This window comes from Crotalus tigris, unplaced genomic scaffold (assembly GCF_016545835.1).
Source record: "Crotalus tigris isolate CLP2741 ecotype Arizona unplaced genomic scaffold, ASM1654583v1 scf7180000017881.257975618366:2651188, whole genome shotgun sequence".
NCBI lineage: Eukaryota > Metazoa > Chordata > Lepidosauria > Squamata > Viperidae > Crotalus > Crotalus tigris.
The window spans coordinates 191,074-209,704 of record NW_024096698.1 but is presented as its reverse complement, the minus strand read 5'-3'; the positions used below and the strand labels follow the sequence as shown (position 1 = coordinate 209,704).

General features: G+C 37.7%; 1 protein-coding gene across 4 annotated transcripts in view; it reads right to left on the bottom strand.

The window, feature by feature from the left end:
• Positions 1 to 18,631, bottom strand: part of PTCH1 (patched 1) — a 120,704-nt gene that overhangs the window by 31,334 nt on the left and 70,739 nt on the right. For all 4 annotated transcript variants that reach the window (XR_005556775.1, XM_039343873.1, XM_039343871.1 and 1 more), the window contains exons 9-12: positions 17,839 to 17,970; positions 17,127 to 17,282; positions 15,283 to 15,381; positions 13,848 to 13,973 (exon numbers count right to left, since the gene is read on the bottom strand). Coding sequence is in view for 3 of the 4 variants with exons in the window: in XM_039343873.1 (XP_039199807.1) it covers positions 13,848 to 13,973; positions 15,283 to 15,381; positions 17,127 to 17,282; positions 17,839 to 17,970 (513 nt within the window). In the remaining variant the exon portion in view is untranslated. The remainder of the gene's footprint in view (positions 1 to 13,847; positions 13,974 to 15,282; positions 15,382 to 17,126; positions 17,283 to 17,838; positions 17,971 to 18,631) is intronic.

The following is an 18,631-nucleotide window of genomic DNA, read 5'->3' as shown; positions in this document are numbered from 1 at the left end:
CTGTGGGTCGGGACCCCATTTGGGGTCGAACGACCATTTCATGGGGGTCGCCAAACAAGGCTGTCTGGCATTTTTTCCCCCTTTTCTTTGGCCACGCCCCTGGCACCCGGTGATGTATAAGTGATTGGGGGTCACCACAACATGGGGAACTATATTATGGGGTCGCGGCATTAGAAAGGTTGAGAACCACTGGGCTAAGGCTATATTTCAGTAACCCACACCAATTTCAGCTACCTTCACCAATCTCACTGTCATCGTTTGCTTAAACAGTTTATTATATAAACCACATTTGGTTACATTTACAAATCAGTTAGCTAAAAATCATGATTTACAAAGATTTAGAATATGTAGCTAGTTTCAATCAACACTGAAAGCCACAAAGACAAATACATTCCTGTCAGAATGAGGTCCTCAGAATTGATCAGGGATGCTCTGGGGAAGACAAAAAGGTAGCTTATACCAGACTGAAGCCCTACCAGAACTGATTCTCATAAAAGGGGATCCCTAAGCCTCAAAAGAAATTGTTCCATTATCTCATGATTTGCTCAAATTATCCCCATGGGCAGTTACCAGCAGTTTACAAACAGCTTTTTACAGAGTTGCCTGAAAACTACTTCACCCCTGTGTAACTGGAATAGCAAAGTTTCTTCAAGTCCCCCATCAGTAAGAAGGTAAATCTGAACGTCTCACGCTTTTCCCTTTGGAGTTCCACAGACCTAGAGGGCAGCTATATTTCTTAATCCTAAAATGTACAAAACTTCTGGCTTCATTGCTCACAGAGAAAGAAAGGCTTAGTTGTACTTGACAGCTTTAATATGCATAGAATATTCATTCCTTTTTGGCTTTAGGAAAGCTGCGAAGGCCCATCTGTTCCATCTCGCAGAGTTATGTTATGATTGAAGATGGGGTTCACAGGCATAAGACTTTTGGTATTTCCTAGTTTTATGTTTTCTTGACTTTTTATTTTTGCACATATTGGGTCTTTGGGGATGCTTTTACTGATTGTTTGATCGTATTTATATGACTGCTCTCCTCATGCAGCATGATTCTAGGTGCTGTACAAACAACTATAAAAACAATTTCAAGAACATTCTAAGGGTATAAAAATTTAATATTATTAGAAAAAGCTAAGAGAAGGCAGCAGATTATAAACAATGGAGCCATCTAATCCAATTGGCTCCAATGGAGCCATCTAATCCATTCCCATATTGTTTGTTGCTGTTTTCAAGATTAATTGCCCAGAGTCTTCAGGAACTGGGCAGCACCAAGTATAGTAAATATGTAAGAAATATTTAGAATATTTTATGTATAGGTTCCACATTGACACACCATCTACAAAGCAAGTTGATTAAATGTTTTTTTTTTTTTTTCAATAATCTTCTTCTTTACAACATGGTGGCTGCTGTCCCATGTATTTGCTGAAATAAGATAAGATCTGAGCTGGAATTATTGAGAGATAAAGTAAAACAAGGCCCTGGCTTATATACTGCAATATACCTTTCTTTGCAGGCCAGCCAGAGTTAGTGGATGCATTGTTTGATAAGAGATATTACAAATGAAGAGATCAGCTTTGCACTTAATTTCTAATCATATGCATCTCCTTCCTAATGAAAATCACAATGTTATATTTTATTTCTCTGTCTTCCTGCCCAGCATTTGCAACCAAAATTAAAGGTATTATGACTGGGACAAAAAAACTTAGAGAACTAGATGTAGACAGATGTAGCTCTTCCATCCAGCCTAAGTTGGGAGTAAAATGATAAATGAGTGAGTGCAGCTGGCACTTTTACTCCCACTATGTACATGTACTTAACAGGGCACTGTGCATCATTAAGCAAGTGAAAAGAATATCTTTTTGCTTCCCACAAAGGCTCTCACTACAGGGAAAAGACTATGCCATCAGGGGTTTTGCGAATAGCTTATGATGGAAGAAACTGGATGGTGTAAATCAACGGTTCTTAATTGGTGGTATCCATATCACAGGTGGAAATTAAGAATAATTGAGGTGAAACACCAGGGTAGGTCACTGAAACTTTAATTAAGTCTTTAAGACTTGCCATAAGTGATGAGTGTAGTAATAAAATAAAAATGTTGAGCAGGAATTGACAGTCTCAGAACCAAGAGTTTCTGTAAGCCAAACCTTTTATGGCTTCCAGAGCTACTCCCAATTCACAAGTTTTAGAAATTGATGGTGTGGTTTCCTACTACTTGGAAGCAAAAGCAAACAGAAACTGAACTTGTAAATCTTCATTTTCCCCCCCTTCTATACAAACATGTCCAATTCTTAGAGGCAGCCTGGATAAGTACCTGTGGGGATTTTTTTGGCACAGTTTTTCAGAAGTAGTTTGCCACTGCCTCCTTCCCAAGGCTTAGAGAAAGTGACTCACCCAAGGTTACCCAGCTGGCTTTGTGCCTGTGCGGGGGCTAGAATTCACATTCTCCCAGTTTCAATCCTGATGTTTTAACCATTAACTAATTCCCTGCATAAAAAAATAGATACACAGATCCAAGTCATCTTCCATCATCTCATCCACTGGGCTGCTTCGAAAACAAAAAAAATAAAGTCACTACTCATGTTTTCATTACTATGTTATGGTCAATTGATCTCCATCATCAGGGAGGTCCCCTATTCATATACAGATCAATGAGGTACAGGTAGTCCTTGACTTATGGCCACAGTTGAGACCAAAATTTCCATTGCTAAGCAAGAAAGTTGTTAAGTGAATTTTGCTCCATTTTATGATCTTAACTGCCACAGTTGCTAAGTGAATCACTGCAGTTGTTAAGTTAGTAACACGGTGGTTAAGTGAACCTGGACTCCCCATTGACTTGTCAGAAGATTGCAAAAGGTGATCACAGGGCCCCGGGGCCCCTGTCAAAGATTTGAACCAGTTGCCAAGTGTCTGAAGTTTGATCACATGACCAGGGGATGTTGCAATGGTCGTAAGTGTGTAAAATAGTCATAAGTCACTTTTTTCAGTGCCGTTATAACTTCGACTGCTCACTAAATGAATGACTGTAAGTCAAGGACTATCTATTTAGACATCACCTTCTTTATGCAATGGAGTCTCAGTATAAGTCTCCACAGGTCGTAAAGTTGCCATAGTTGCCCAACCCTGATTTAAGAGATATAATATCATATAGCTCCAAAGGTATTCAATCTGACAAAAATATTCAGTTAACAGAATTTCAGGATGAACTTCAGTTGTGGGTGCTTGGGAGCAGGAATGTCCACTGGGAAGATTAAAAAAAAGTCAAGATTATGGCCACAATTGTGTTTGAAGCCCCCTCTCTTTTTAATCCCATATATTTTATTGATTTTTTAAAAACATAAATCACTTAATAGTTGGTAAACAGTGTGTTTGCTGGGTTTACATTTGTAAAGAAAAATCATTAACAATTGGTTTCTAGAATCCATAATCCACATAGTACATTTAGTTGATTTCCCCTTTTCCACAAAATGTCTTCTTTGCAAACCTTGAAATAATACAGTTCTTATTATTTTGGTAAATAACAGTTACGTATATGATTTTTCCCAATATTCCTAGAAATAATGATCACATCAATATATTTCTTTTCTATCTAATCATTCTGGTTGCCTCATCTTATATCCTGTTACAGTCCTTATTTAGATTTGTTTCTCCCATAAAGTTCAACGTATTCTTGCTGGTTAAGATTTTCTCAACAGATAATTTACATTTAAAGATTTAAATCCATTTTTCCCATATAAACCATTTCAACACTTTTACATTTCTTAAAGAATAGGAAAAAACAGTAAAGAAAAAGGAAAAAGAGCAGGAGTAAAGAAACATAAAAAGTAAAATACTACTTAAAATATATATTTCTCCTAAACTAATATATATTCATTCCCAAAATTTCTTATTCTTTTTAACCAGATTAAAAATATATTTAATCTTTAAATATTCTATTTAATGTGTCATCTAATCCTTTAACTCAGTGGTTCTCAACCTTTTTAATGCCGCGACCCCCAACCGGTCGTAAGTCAAGGACTACCCAACCGGTCGTAAGTTGAGGACTTTCCCTGCCTGGGAGCGCCGCGCATGTGTGGTGCCGCTCCCTGCGCTGGCCGAGGGCTGGCAAGCGGCAGAGACGGCGCAGGCCGACCACCGGCTGGGCCACCAGCTGGCCCAGCCCAAGGGAGGTAAGGCGCCCACCGGGCCCACATGCGCCAGCAACCCTCCCTGCGCCCGCCAGCCTCCCACTCCCACCCCTGGCCCTCTTTTACTTACATTTTTAGTAGTTGCTCAGCAGGAGGGGTGGAAACTTCCAGACAGCTTGCCTTCGCTGCAGACAACTTGCAGCACCGTTTGCAGAATGGGACTTTTGGTGGGCTCAGCAGGGCAGAGACAGCCTGGACAATTCCTATTGGCTTTTGAAAGCCAATAGAATTAGACTCTATTCAAGAGAGTCTAATTCTATTGGCTTTCAAAAGCCAATAGAATAAAAGGGAGTAGCACAGCTAAGGAAAAGGGGAAAAAAACGGCGGACTGCGTTGTTTGGCGACCCCAATGAAATGGTCGTTCGACCCCAAATGTGGTCCCGACCCACAGGTTGAGAACCGCTGCTTTAACTCTTATTCAAAACATTTTTTTCTTTTTTATATATTATAATTTCCCTTAATTCAGACACATTTAATTATCTAAAACATTTCCTTCATCTAGGCCATTTCAGCAGTATTATATTATTTATATCAAGAAATAAAATAAAAAGGGGGGGAAGCATTCATTATTATTTAAGGAATTCATCTCTCTTAGAATGACATATGTATTCAGAATCTTTTCTATTTCTTTAACCATATTCAAACAAATGTTTCTTTTTTAAATATCCTCTCTGGTAGATCCCATCATCTATTTTCTTAATTTTCATTTTGATCTTTTTCCTTTGACCAGTATATTTCTTGATCAATGTATTCTGCTGAATCAAAAAGTTTTTCCATATATTCATGACTGTTGCTGTAGGTATAAGTAAATCGAATAAAATGTCTTTATGTGAGGCTTTTACCTTTCCATGTTTCTTGAAAATCTTTTTCTCTTTCTCCTTCTTTGCTTCTCTTATCACTTCCTTTCTCTCTGATGTTTTCAACATCTCTACATTCCATTTTATCCAATCTGTTTTTTTGTCCTCAGATTTATTTTGTAATCTTAAGGGATGAGTGGTTTTTTCCATTTCTTGTAAAAAAATTTCCCACTAGGATTAAATCATGTTTTCTTGCTTTGTTAATTTCTTTCTTTGAGTCTCTATTTTCAATTTTATGTCCACTTATTTGTTTTGTCTGCTCCTTCTCTGTTGTTGTTTCCTGGAAGTTTTTTTGTTGTAAAGTTAACTTAGAGATATATTGATTTGTATTTTCAAAGTTATTTTGGATTTCTTTGTGATTTGAACTCAGTGTTATTTGAATTAATTGCAATATACTATATAACTCCTCCTGAGAGGTATTTATGTTTTCTTGGTGTATAATGCTGTCTGCATGTCTCTGATCCATGATGACCAAAAGTTGGAGTTTTTCTTCTTATCTGCAAATAGCTTTAGAGTCCCGGTTAAATAGATATTTGTAATCCAAAGAGTTCAAAAAAGATTTTTTTTCTAAAGTATATAATTCTCACTTTGTCTACAACCCAGATTGTTGTCTTTTTTTGTCACAGCTGTTCTTTATTATTAAAGCTTTGAAGATCACAAACACAGATTAGCTTTTCCCAGGTTTTGGCAAGTTCTCTATGGAAATCATAGCTGTCATAATCTTTATCCACCACTAGGTATCAGCATCTACATTGAACAATCTTAAACTTGTTCAAAGTTAAATTTTAGCTTTCAAGTTTATAAATTTATTTCACCACCATATATTTTGATCCTCCATAGAAATTTTAATTCGCCGCTTCCATTAGTATAAGGATGGGGCGGAAGTCCCCCACTTTCGGAGGTATTTTGCTTCTTGGGGATCTTTTCCAGGAAATTAAGTATAGGATAGAAAAGGGAATATCAGATTCCTCACCCAGTTTCAAGCACGCTGTTTATTGTAATCCTGGTTAGTTCTTTTGAACTCCGGTTGCAAGTAGCTTGGGCTGATCAATGAAATACAGCCTTTCTCCTGTTGGGTTAGAAGGCTTTCCCCAAGACAAACGGAACAACCGCCATCATTCCAGAGTCGCTGGGGCACCCTTCTTTTTTTGCCGCCTCTCCAGGGCGGCTTGGACCCATTAAAATCTCCAGGCAGGATAAAAGTTAGCCGCAGGGGTGTGGCGGTCCACAAGCTCGCGACCAGTCGCTACCACGCAGGACCGGAAGTCTCTAAAGCCCTCTCCCTTTTAATGTGAGCGGCCTCATACTACACACACACAAACACCCCTCCATGGAGGACAAATAAATTGGAACAAAATAAAGATATAACTACAGAGAGAATTAATCTGGAGGTTTGATTTACTTATGTTCTTATCCTATGAGGAAGACATTTGTTCCTTTCTCAGCAGTTGGATTATTTTACCAATATTAAACTTCAAAAACCAATAGGGCTTTGATTGTTATCTTTTAGTATCTCAGGGAGAAATAAAAAAGATAGAAGAAGTTTAAAGCAACTTTCTGTTCAAGCCTGTCTTATATAGAACCTCTATATAGTGAAACAGCTATAAACATTACTCAAAAGAAAAGCAACGGTGTTACATTGCTATGCTTTCTTAACTTGGTTGTGGAGGATTTACTGGACAGACAGGAAATCTTCATAAAATAAATTTTCACTTTTAAATGAGCAAAGGCAGGGTGGAGAGCTGTAAGAGTAGAAAGTTCCACATTTTCAAACAGACCACCCAAAAGTAACTTGCATTGCCCTTTGATTTTAAATACCACAGTATGCACCATCTGAATTTCACCATAGCTGGTAAAGCATGAAGTAAAATAAATAGCAACTGCTAACAAGAAAAAAAAAATAGCTTTCCTTTCCTTTCCTTGTGCATGTCAAAATATATATTTAGTGAACAGCACTGAAACGGGTTTCTCTTCAGATCATATGAAAACTGCACTATTGGAAGACTAAAGGTTAAAATTTAAGTGAGTAAATCTGGCTCAGAAGAAATCATAAGAAAAAATGGCTCTATTCAAATTCCCCCACACACCTGAAAACCCCACAATAATTGCAATAAGAATATTTTTAATGATTGATGAACCAAGCAAGAGAAAAATTACTCTTGAGAAAATGCAAGTGCCAGATCTTTACTAAGAATCTACTATTAACTGTCTTTCTGCTGGAGCATTATCTTTGGGGTAGAAATCACAATTTTAACTATAAAATAGAAAAACTAATGTATGTGCATGCACACACACACACACACATACACACACACACGTAGAGAAAGAGAGAAACTGAGAGCAGGGTGCACGTGATAGCATTTTGGAAGGATATTGGTTATGATCCAGAATGTCAAATCCACATAAGCCGGGCTCTATATTATCAGTTCATATAAGAAAAACAATTTTGTTAGCTCATGGATATCTGTCTATATAAGTCACAGAAAACAGATATGGGTTATGAAACTAAATGCACTTTTAATCAAGGCTTACAAGGTTATCCACAGCACCATGGAATTAATCTAATCCTACAAAGGAGAAAGCCCCAATAGAAGGTCTTTTTTTTCTTTTAATGTCATAAATGCCAAATCAGAGCCTGTTCATCTGATTATAATTAAGTCTTGTGTCAATTGACACTTATATGCAGTAGACAGATATGGAAGAAAAGTATGCATAGAAAGTTATGAGAGCACAAATTTGTTTTTCCAGCCTACCCTACTTATACAAATATGAGGAGAACCAGAAGAGAAGAGGGTGGGCTGGGTGAGCAATATCCCTCTGACAAAAGCAGAGTAAAATATGAGCTGCCATTTATAGTAACTAACTAAACAACCTGTGACCCTTAGGTCATCGTTTCAGATATGTTTTATTTATTTATTTATTATTGTATTTATCTAATTTATATAGCTGCCCATCTGACAGAACAAACAACTCTCTTAGCTTACAGGTTAAAACAATCGATAAATACCCAAAATCATTATAATGATTAATTTAAATATCAAAAACTATGAAAAATCTGAGTTAATGTAAAAAGATGAAGGGATGTTAACAATAGCAGAGCCACCTCACTAGCTCATCTGTCCCCTGGAGTCCCCAGGCCTGCTGACACAATCAAGTCTTGCAGGACCTTCAGAAGCTCAGAAGAGATGAAGATAACTTGATCTCCGGGGGGGGCGGAGGGGGGGAGAAGATTCCATAATGAGGGTGCTACCACAGAGAAGGCCAACTACCAAGGTAGCTACCTAGATGATAGAATCTACAACATCTGCTGGATCTAATAGAATGAGCAGAATAAATGGGGAGCAGTGATCCCAAAAATAACATTTAAAGCCTTTACAGCATGGAACTAGGTTAACACCACCACTTTGAATTGGACCTGGAAACAAGCTGATAACCAATGCAACTTGTGAAGCAGAAATGTAAAGTATGTTCTTCAAGAAAAACACATAACTGCTCTCGCCACTGCATTTTGCACCAGCTTAAGTTTCCAAATATTCTTCAACAGCAGTCCCATACAATGTTCACTGCAGTAGCCAACTGGTTGTGAATTATTGTGAGCAGGGCCCCTCAATCTAGGAAAGGGGGCAACTGGCATACAATATGAAGTTGTACAAAGGTTGTCATGGGCCAGGATTCAGATTCTGACAACATTGCTCCAGCTGAGTTTGTGGATTGTCGTTCTCGGGTATCTTAAACCATAATTCATCTAAGAAGGGTGAACAAGTCAACTCCTGATCAGCTGGAACAGTCGGATGATGAGGCACAACTGGCAAACTCCCAAGTTTCAATGCATGCAGTGGTGAGCAGAGCAATGCTAGTCAATGAGACTTCTCACTAGTTAAAGGGCCAGACCTGAATAATTATAGCCAGCTGCTTGCAGACAGATTTATATAGCTACTTTGGCCTTCAGTCTTTGTTGGAAACAACTGTTTGGAATCCTAGTTTATGACTTTTGTTCCTGTGCTTACTTACTCTTAAACCCCAGATTATTGAAGTGGCTGACTAGCGCTCAGCACTTTAACTCCTGGAATGAATTTGGACCACTCTATTGCTGCTTAAATTTCAAATGGACTCATTTAACCAAACATTATTTGCACAGATCCCGATATACAATCTCATCTACTTTATCTGCTTAACTGATAGCAACTGTGTCTGCATGTGAGTGTCTGCAACCTTGCCACCTGACACAGAACAACCCCTCCCCAGCCACATCTGCAACCTGCTCATTAGAGAAGTCATGAGTCTAGGAGGACCCCCACATTGCACACAGGGTTTATTTGGGGCTGCAAGACCCCATCTAATACCAAAGATTGTATAATTCCTGAACCAAAGGGCTTCAAAACACAAAGCTATCCATTCTCGGCAGGTTTCAATTGAAGCCTGTTGTACCCCATCCAAACTCCCACAGCCTCTAGATACTGGGATAAGATTTACATAGTATATCACTTAATTCACTGGGGGCTCAAATGTACAATTGGATGTCATCAGCATACTCTCTACACATTTCCTTATCTAAACAGAGAAACAGAATGACAATGGTTTTGTTTTTGTTTTTTAAAAAAACTATGAATGGGAGTGAGTTCCAGCTGGCTTCCCCATTGATTTTATTTGGGGGAAGCTGTTAAGAATTAGGATTGAAAATGATGATCCTATGACTATAGCTGTCCATGGCAATGTGGCAGTGTGGCAGTCCTGAAGCTGCCACATTGCCAAATTTCAATCCCATGGGAGTCAGGGTCCTGGATTTTGGATGCATTATTTTGAGATTTGTACCTGTTTGAGGTACACTGAATCAAACTCTACTCCATTTTGCCCAATTGAAGATGACAGACGGATAAATAAGCAGGAGAATTTTAGTAAGGTAAAGGTAAAAATGAAGTATGGTTAAGAAGGCCAGTCACTCGCTCTCAGCCCAACCCACCTTACAGTGTGGGTTCTTGTGGGAAAAATAGGAGGAAGGAATATTAGATATATTCAATGCATTGACTTATATATTAAAAAGGCAGGATTTTTTAAAAAAGGGAAAACAAAAGCAAGGTCATTGCTATACATGATATCTATAAATAAATCCTCATATATAAACCATGTAATACAAATATAGATTTATTTCTGGTGCTTAGATCCCATTAAAAGCCTAATGGAGAACTTCATCAAAAATCACCTAGTAGAATCAGTTTTAAAACCCTACAAGGCCAGAAGCTTGAGTGGGGGTGAATATAGGCACACAAATGTTTCAGTTAATTCATTTGTACAGGCTATCTCTAAATGCTGCTCTCCTGCTGCTTCTATAGTTGTTGTTTTTTTTTAAAGTCTTTATTATTTTGAAAGAAGGAATAGGTGTTACCTATAATGCCATCCTTCTAAATATAGCTGCTAAAATTCTGTTTCTAGATTTGGAACTGACATGTGTGTTAAGATGTATTTTCTACAAATAGGTGATACAAACTTACATAGATCTCTTCTTGGGTATGTTTTGAAATGACAATTTAAGAATAAATCCAAAATTAGCTTTGAGGATACTGTGAACACATTAGCCAGTTGTCAGGAAAGGCCCTCATCTCTGAAACTGGGGTTTACTTCAAGGCAAAGGTACATGTTTGAATACCTATCAAAAGCAAAGCCAAATGATCCCACCTTTCTCTTATCTGATCACAGAATGTCAGACAACACAAAAGATTGATATAGACACAAGATTGTCATACAGATGGACAACCATATTTTAACATGCTAACTTTAACATTATAATTTATGGCAGAAGAACAGAATGCACCCCCCATTTCCCTATGTATTACCAATGTCTTTAGATGATTTGTGACAGTGATAGAGACATTACTAGAACCTATGTGGTTTATTTATTTTGGGTTCATTAAAGTGAGCTTGTCTACTCCAATTTTGTGTCCACATGAGCCAAGTTTTTACGGTTTGTTCAACAAACCACAGCTAAAAATCCTGGGAAAACATTATGTGTGTTTAATAGGCCATTTAATTCAGATGATTAAATCATATAATTAAATGGCTTTCAAAGATCTTTAGACAGATCCTTTGCCAATTTAGGAAATCCACTGCTACCACATTTCCAAGAGTTTCCTAACGAGTCTGTCTATATACTGTAGAAAAACTTATTTCCTTCTGAGGCAGTCTATTTTCTGTTAGGCAGCTTGAATAAGCAGAAAGTCATTTCAAAGGTTAGGTCAAAAACTTGTTTCCTTATTTGAGGAATTTGGATTTGTAATTACTGATTTGTATCCTATCTACTAGATCAAAGGGAAGAAATGGGGTTTATTACACATAAAGGTCAATCATTTTCTACCCTTATATTTAAGTGGGAAACTTTCACATAAATAAAAATATTGAAACATATTTACACATATTCTTCATGTTTTTAATTTGTAAGTAATGTTATTCATATTTTTTTAATTGTAAAATATTGCTGAGGCCTTCAGGGTTGAAACTCCTCTCCCAGAAATCCTCTGGATCTTCACACATTGTTTCCTGGCCTGAATTGAGGTATTAGCTTAGCATTTGTTGTTGCCATTACTTATCTTTTCAGGTGCCCTCATCTAATGCCTCCCCCTAATCCTCTCACATTCTGTGTTGCTCTGCTGATGATTAAACTCTCAAAATACAAAAATAACCTCTATTCTGCCACCTTCTGGCCATGTACAATATAATGCAGTGGTGGTGAACCTATGGCACGGGTGCCAGAGGCGGCACTCAGAGCCCTCTCTGTGGGCATGTGCGCCGTCGCCCCAGTCCTAGGCCTTCAGCTGGGTTTTATAAAACCTTTTCGCTTTAGGCCTCTGCCGCCGTGTGCAAAAAAAAAGGTTCAATCAGTCAATTTCAACTTCTCGCGAGAAAAAAAAAAGATCTTGCAAAGTTGGAATTGATTGATTCAACTTTTTAGTCCCACCCAGTCTGCTGTTACCACTGCAGCTATGCCCATCCAATTGGCCACACCCACCCAATGGGCCATACCCACCCGGCACTCGACGATGCATAAGTGGGTTTTGGGTTGCAGTTTGGGCACTCGGTCTCTAAAAGGTTCGCCATCACTGATATAGTGGCTTGGTGACTAGAGGATCTGGTCCTACTTTCCATTCTTTGGGAGACAGAGCAATCTCACCAGGTAAACAAAATAAAATTTTATTTTAAAAAAGAAAATACAAAATATTTTAAAAAAACCTCTTTTATTTTTTTAAAAATTTTAAAATGCAAACATTCAGTGTGAAGGGAACTGGTCACACAGTGGTTTATCGGTCAGGAAAAGCAGAAGAAAAAGGAGAAGGATTTAAAAAGAAAAGATAATGCTTTTTATAGACCACTGATGGCAATCTGCCACAAGTATGATATTCTCTACCAAAATTTCTGAGAAGATAGTAGAGAGTTTTCAAACTATTGTTAGAGACCGCAAGAAATTCTAAAGAGAATTTCTATCTTTATGAACACAGCCTGAGATTTGACTGAGAACTCAGATTAAACATTCCATTTTGAAGTTGGTATAGAGACACAGAAAACCTGAGATTTAGCACAACTCAGCATACAGAAATAAACCATCTTGCACAAATTTCTAGCTGGACGCCAAGAGTCACTGATTTAGAAGGGTGGCTATAGAAATTGAATAAAATAAACAAATAAATGTTGCAGCTATTTCTACAAAATCCAAAAATTCCTGAAAGAATTTATGCCTCTGCATTTCTCCAGCTTCTTGGAGATTCCAATGAATTAATTAGAAGATGCTGGGGAGAAAGAAACCCCCAGCTTCTATTAATCTATGTCTATGGAACTCTGCCATCGAGTTCTTTATTTTAATAAAACCAAACCTCTTCAATAAACAGAGGGAAAAAAGGATCAGACTAATTTCAATATAAGAACATACATGATGCACAAAAACCTTTCAGTATAGAGGTGTGGATTGTGCATCTGAATTTATCATGCAGGCTACATATACAATAGCAACACATTTAGAGAATCTATCAAAATATAGTGTCTTTTTGCCCTCCTTTGCCTGGCCTTTGCATTTTAACAATAATTCTGTAAGTTCTAGCTTCATTCCATCAAATGAATGCTACTTTCCTTTTTTAGCCCAGCAAAGAATTTCAAATATTGTGGCTAGGAACTCACAGCCACAAAACTACCACACTGTTCATAGGCTCATCTTTAAAATCCATTGTTCATCTTTAAAAAGTATATTCCTTCTCCTTTAAAAAAAAATTAATGTACTTGCTATGGAGTAGGTGCTGTTTTGGGAACTTTTAAAGTACATTTCCAAAAGGTTGCTAACATACTCACGTTCAACTCAGTTTCTACTTTGTGTATCAGGTTTTTTGAGAACTAGTAAATCTTTCACATTTTAAAACATAGACTCAAAAATTACATGAGAAGATAACTGCAGTTTCAAGTCAACCATACTCATGAAAAGAAGCACATTTAAAATTAAGCGTGCTCTATAATTGCCCTTCCCAAACTGATGCCCTCTCGAAATGTGTACTAGAGTCATTACTGTCTCCAGTTAGACTAGAGGAAACTGCTCTTACTTATATGCTTCTGACAGGAAGGTCAGTTCAGACCCCCTTGTCAATATATCAGTTTGCTCCCTGCAGAATCATTCTTTAATTGGGAATTTGTGCCCCTCACCCAATCCAAACACTATGCCCTTGGCCAGCTTTCTCCACCAGTCCTCCCTAGTTGTGTTGAATAAGAAGTGCTTCATCTCTGGACTGTGTTGAGAAATCATAAATTAAAAGTCATTTAATTTTACTTTATGAACTTACTTGGAGTGAAAATGCCCGCAGAGCTGGAATGGGAATTAAGGCAGCCATGAAAAATGCAGTAACATTGCTAATAGATGTAAGGGCCACACTTGCACCCGTGCGTTTCAGACATTCCCCTGTTCTATCCTGAAACATATAGATAAATATGTGGAATTAATTACAAATTAAACAGCGCATAATCTATATAAAGTTACAGTGTAATAGAGAAATAGATATTTATTTACAGGCTGCTCTAATCAAAGATGCTGGGTGTTTCAAAGCAAATAAAATCAAATATAGTAAAAATAATCATAAGAACATCACACATTAAGGCCAAAATTAGCCATTTGACAGCAATCTTTTAAACTCTTATGTCCCAGACGTTTGACAAAAGAGAAGTAGTCATTTTTAATGATTAGCAGGAGGGTATCCTATGGGGGGGGGAGAGAGTTGATGGGCAGAAGTTATATAATTTTTATGCCATAAACTGTTTTATAAAATTTGCCAAATTTCAAGTCCACAGGAGCCATGGGTCTCAGATTTTGGACACATTCTGTAAGTTGGTCCATTTGAGTTACCTTGGTTTAAAATTTTATTATTAAATTTTTATCCCACCCCTATTACTTTATAAGTAACTTAAGGCAAGGAATATAGATAATACTTCTTCCTCTTCCTATTTTCCTGACAACAACAATTTTGTGAGGTGGGTTGGGTTGAGAGAGTGTGGCTGGCCCAAAAGTCACTCCGTTTTGCCCAGTTAAAGGTTATGGAAATAAGAATTGTAATAGTATTATATATAGATACTATTGCATCTGATTCTACTGTACAACAGAAATGGAAAACTACAATGGAAAGTTAATGCAAACAACTTTTTTTTTAATTTCTAAAGTAGACTGTAGCAGAAATAGCCTGATATCAGAATGCAAAATAAAATATCAGTTCTCAAAAAATTTGGGAGAGTAATTGAAATTTCAATTCAATTTATCCAAACAACTTTTTTGAAGAATAACATCTACTTTGACAAATAATCACAAACTGACAAAAAATATAATCCATAATCAGCATTTCATTCCTCTAAAATAACATATTAATCATAATATTTCCAGATTCTTCTGGAGAGGTAATCATATTATCTCTGCTGATAATGCCCACAGAGTTACTCACTTTTGTCAAAAAGTTTGAGAAAATTGGGGAAACCATTTGACAGTCTTTGGTCATTTATACTGCTATTAGTTTACTCCGCATAGTTCTAAGATAAATAAACTGGCAACCTAAGAAATGATTTAGGTTGTCAGCTGCTAATTGAAAAACTAAAGTATATATTTAATGAGCTTGCTGAATGGTATATATTATAACAATCACACTTAGACTTATATACCGCTTAACAGTGCTCTACAGCCCTCTCTAAGTGGTTTACAGAGTCAGCATATGTAATGTAAGAAATATCTGAATTTACCTCAAATGGAATTCTCTTATTCTGCCCAGTTTCACTAAATGCATGTGCCAAAAGAAAGACATCATCTACCCCAACTCCAAGAGCAAGAAAGGGTAAAACCTGCATAAAAGGAGACAGCAACAACTATTTTATAACCAACCAAAGAACAAGTTAATGAAGTACGACAAAGAAGTGCAATCTTACATTTCACTTTAGGCATAAGCAGAAATCTTGAGACATTGTAGTTAGGAGGGCACAATTCTTTATGCACATAATTATTTACACCATTGGGTGTTTCTCTTCAATTACTGATCTCCATCATATTGTCAGGCCCAGTAGAAATGAACAGGTCTTCATGTGGATTCATGAGAACCAAAGGCTATTTTTACAATCCAGTTAAATGAACCCACTTGCTTTGAGCAACTAATATTAGAGGATATGTATTGCAGGATCTCTTTTTTCCTCGTTTTAGCTTGCTGTCTTCAGGAACAGAGAGCTTTATTTTAGCAGCTCAAGAACAAGCTTCGCCATCTAATTGCATAAAGGGAAAAATTCAACATGTACCAAATAACAGCAAATGTCCCCTTTGTAGTTAAAAGGATGAAACAATTGACCATTTGATCAATGGCTGCTGCAAAATTTCACAAACTGACTACAAGCAGTGTTACGCCCAAGTTGCCAGAATTATTCCTGGAAATTTTGCCAGAGGTTTGGATTTGAATGTAGTAAAAAACACTGGGACCCTCACATCGAGAAGGTTTTGGAAAGAGTGCAGGATTGAGATATTATTGAAGTTTTAAGATCCAAACAGACAGGCATCTTGTTCATAATATGCCTGATGTAATAGGAGTTATTGAAAAGAAGAAAATCTGGTTCATTGATGTTGTGATTCCAGACGATGGTAGGATTGAGGAAAAACAATTGGGGAAAAATTCAAAATACCAGGACTTGCAGATTGCAGCTGAACCTTATGGAAAAATAAATCCATTGTGATTGGAGCCCTTGGGGCTATATCTAAAGCACTTTCTCAATATCTGGAAATATTCAATTTGTCAGTCCCGAAAACCCTGTTTTTTTTTTTTAAACCCTCCACCCACTCTGCTTAATGCTACCTATATTCTTAGACATTCTTAATAATTCGTAGGTCTTTGGTTAGGACTTTAATTATTAAACTTCCTTAGTCTTACACTATGAATCTAACTGTTGATTATCCACACATTATAATAATTTCCTGGAGAGAAGATTTTAGCTAACTGTATCACAGTATGTATTTTCACAGCACATATGTCTGCACACCCTGCCTTTGGAAACAGGGTTTATTCAAGGACAATTTGAATTTCCCGGGTCATTGACATTTTCAGCACAAGTCTCGAATATTCAGCCTTTCCCTCTGTACTCTGCGGTTAACAACAAGTTCCTTTCAAAAATTTCAGTGCAAATTATAAAGCCCTTTTTGTCCCTCATTTCCTCTGACATGACATGCCAAAACCTGCAATTTTGTTGTGTGTGTGTGACATGTAAATATACATCCCATAAAACTGTAGGCCCTGTTCAGAAGTCTTCTGGGCTTAAATAATCACAGCTATGACTAGTTTTAGGTAAACACAGGGCTTTTTTTTCTCATAAAACGCCCAGAATGGAGTTCTGGCATCTTTTTGGGATGGAACCTTGTAGAACAGGCAAGGCGGGTTGTATGACATGTGTGAGTACTGGCACTGTTTTTTTTTTTACACAAAAAGCACTGGGTAAACATATTAATTCAAATTTCTGAGGGTTGTCCTCTTAAAGTCTGTCCTACTCCCCCGTGCATGCACCACCCTCAGTAGGAGACATTGCAGCGCATCATCTTGCAAACTGTTTAATACCTGAGTTGTGGCAGCGTTAAAGGAAATCCCAATCAAGGAACACAGTCCCAATCCGGCGGCTACTGAGAGAGCAACCAACAAGACTCCTGCCAGACCCACAGCACCCTGGGATTTAGCACAGTCCCACCTCAGCATGGTTAAGCAGGCGTAGGCAAGCTGTAAGCAGAACAAAAGAGCGTTTTTTTTTTCCTCCCAAAACCAGGCCTGACATCAGAGAAAGCCAGTTTTATGTTTCCTTTTCCTGACCAAAACTTTCAACAACAAAATACGCTTTTAATGGAACACAGATATTGGAAGGCACCGCTCGGCAGTGAGATAGAGCAATGGCTTTGCTTGTCTGATCCTGTCATTAGGTCTGAATCCCACCTCCACACATCTCATGCAGACATCTCTTCAGCTCTGTAACTATTTAAGAGGAAACCACAAAGAACAACCCTGTGGCCCCATCCCAAGCCAACTTTGTGCTCACGCTAATGAGCCACAGATCTTCCATGGATCGGAGACATACGTGAGCAAGTGGCATAAAAATGCAGATTTTAAGGCTGTTAAAAACATTGTAAGGATGATTTGTATGACAGCTTAGCATAAAAAAACTCATGTAGTGGGTACATCTTGAATTACAGATTTCTCCAGCCTGGTCCTTTTCGTATCTGGATGGCATGAGCTTGAAGAAGACTAAGGAAGAATAAAATTAATATTAAATCTATTTTACCATTAATAGATAGCCACTAGCAACTCTGATGACGCTGACGTCAGAAAATGACTTTAGGATGTCTTCCAGTGTCGTCGTCGTAAAAGAAAGCACCTTCTGAGTAGAGTTTTGTGCAAGACTTTGATGAGCAACCTATGAAAAGAAGATGGGAGCTGTAATTACAGAAAGGAAGTCACTATGATATATAGGTAGTCCTCGACTTACAATAGTTCATTTAGTGACCGTTCAAAGTTATGACGGCATTAAAAAATGACTTACAACCGTTTTTCGCACAACCATTGTAGCATCCCCACGGTCACATGATCAAAGTTCAGATGCTTGGCAACTGGTTCATATTTATGACGGTTGCGGTGTCGCCCGGGTCACATAATTAGCTTTTGCGACCTCCTGGCAAGCAAAGTCAATAGGGAATCCAGATTCCATTAACAACCATGTTACCAATTCAGCAAATGCAATGATTCACTTAGCCAACGTGGCAAGAAAAGTCGCAAAAAGGGGCAAAACTCACTTAACAAATGTCTCACTCGGCAACATAAATTTTGGGCTCAATTGTGGTCGTAACTCGAGGACCCCCTATATTTCTGAAGCAGGCTTCTATTGACACTAACTTTTTAGTTGCTGCCCTCACTTCATCTGTTGCTCTCTCTTCTCACTCACCCACAGGCGTTCTTCTCCTCTACTAACACTACCCGTTCTTCTCCTCTACTAACACTACCCGTTGCATCCTTGACCCTTTGTCAATATAATTGCCATACCCAATGCAGAGCCACAGCAGGCTGCTACAGATCAAATA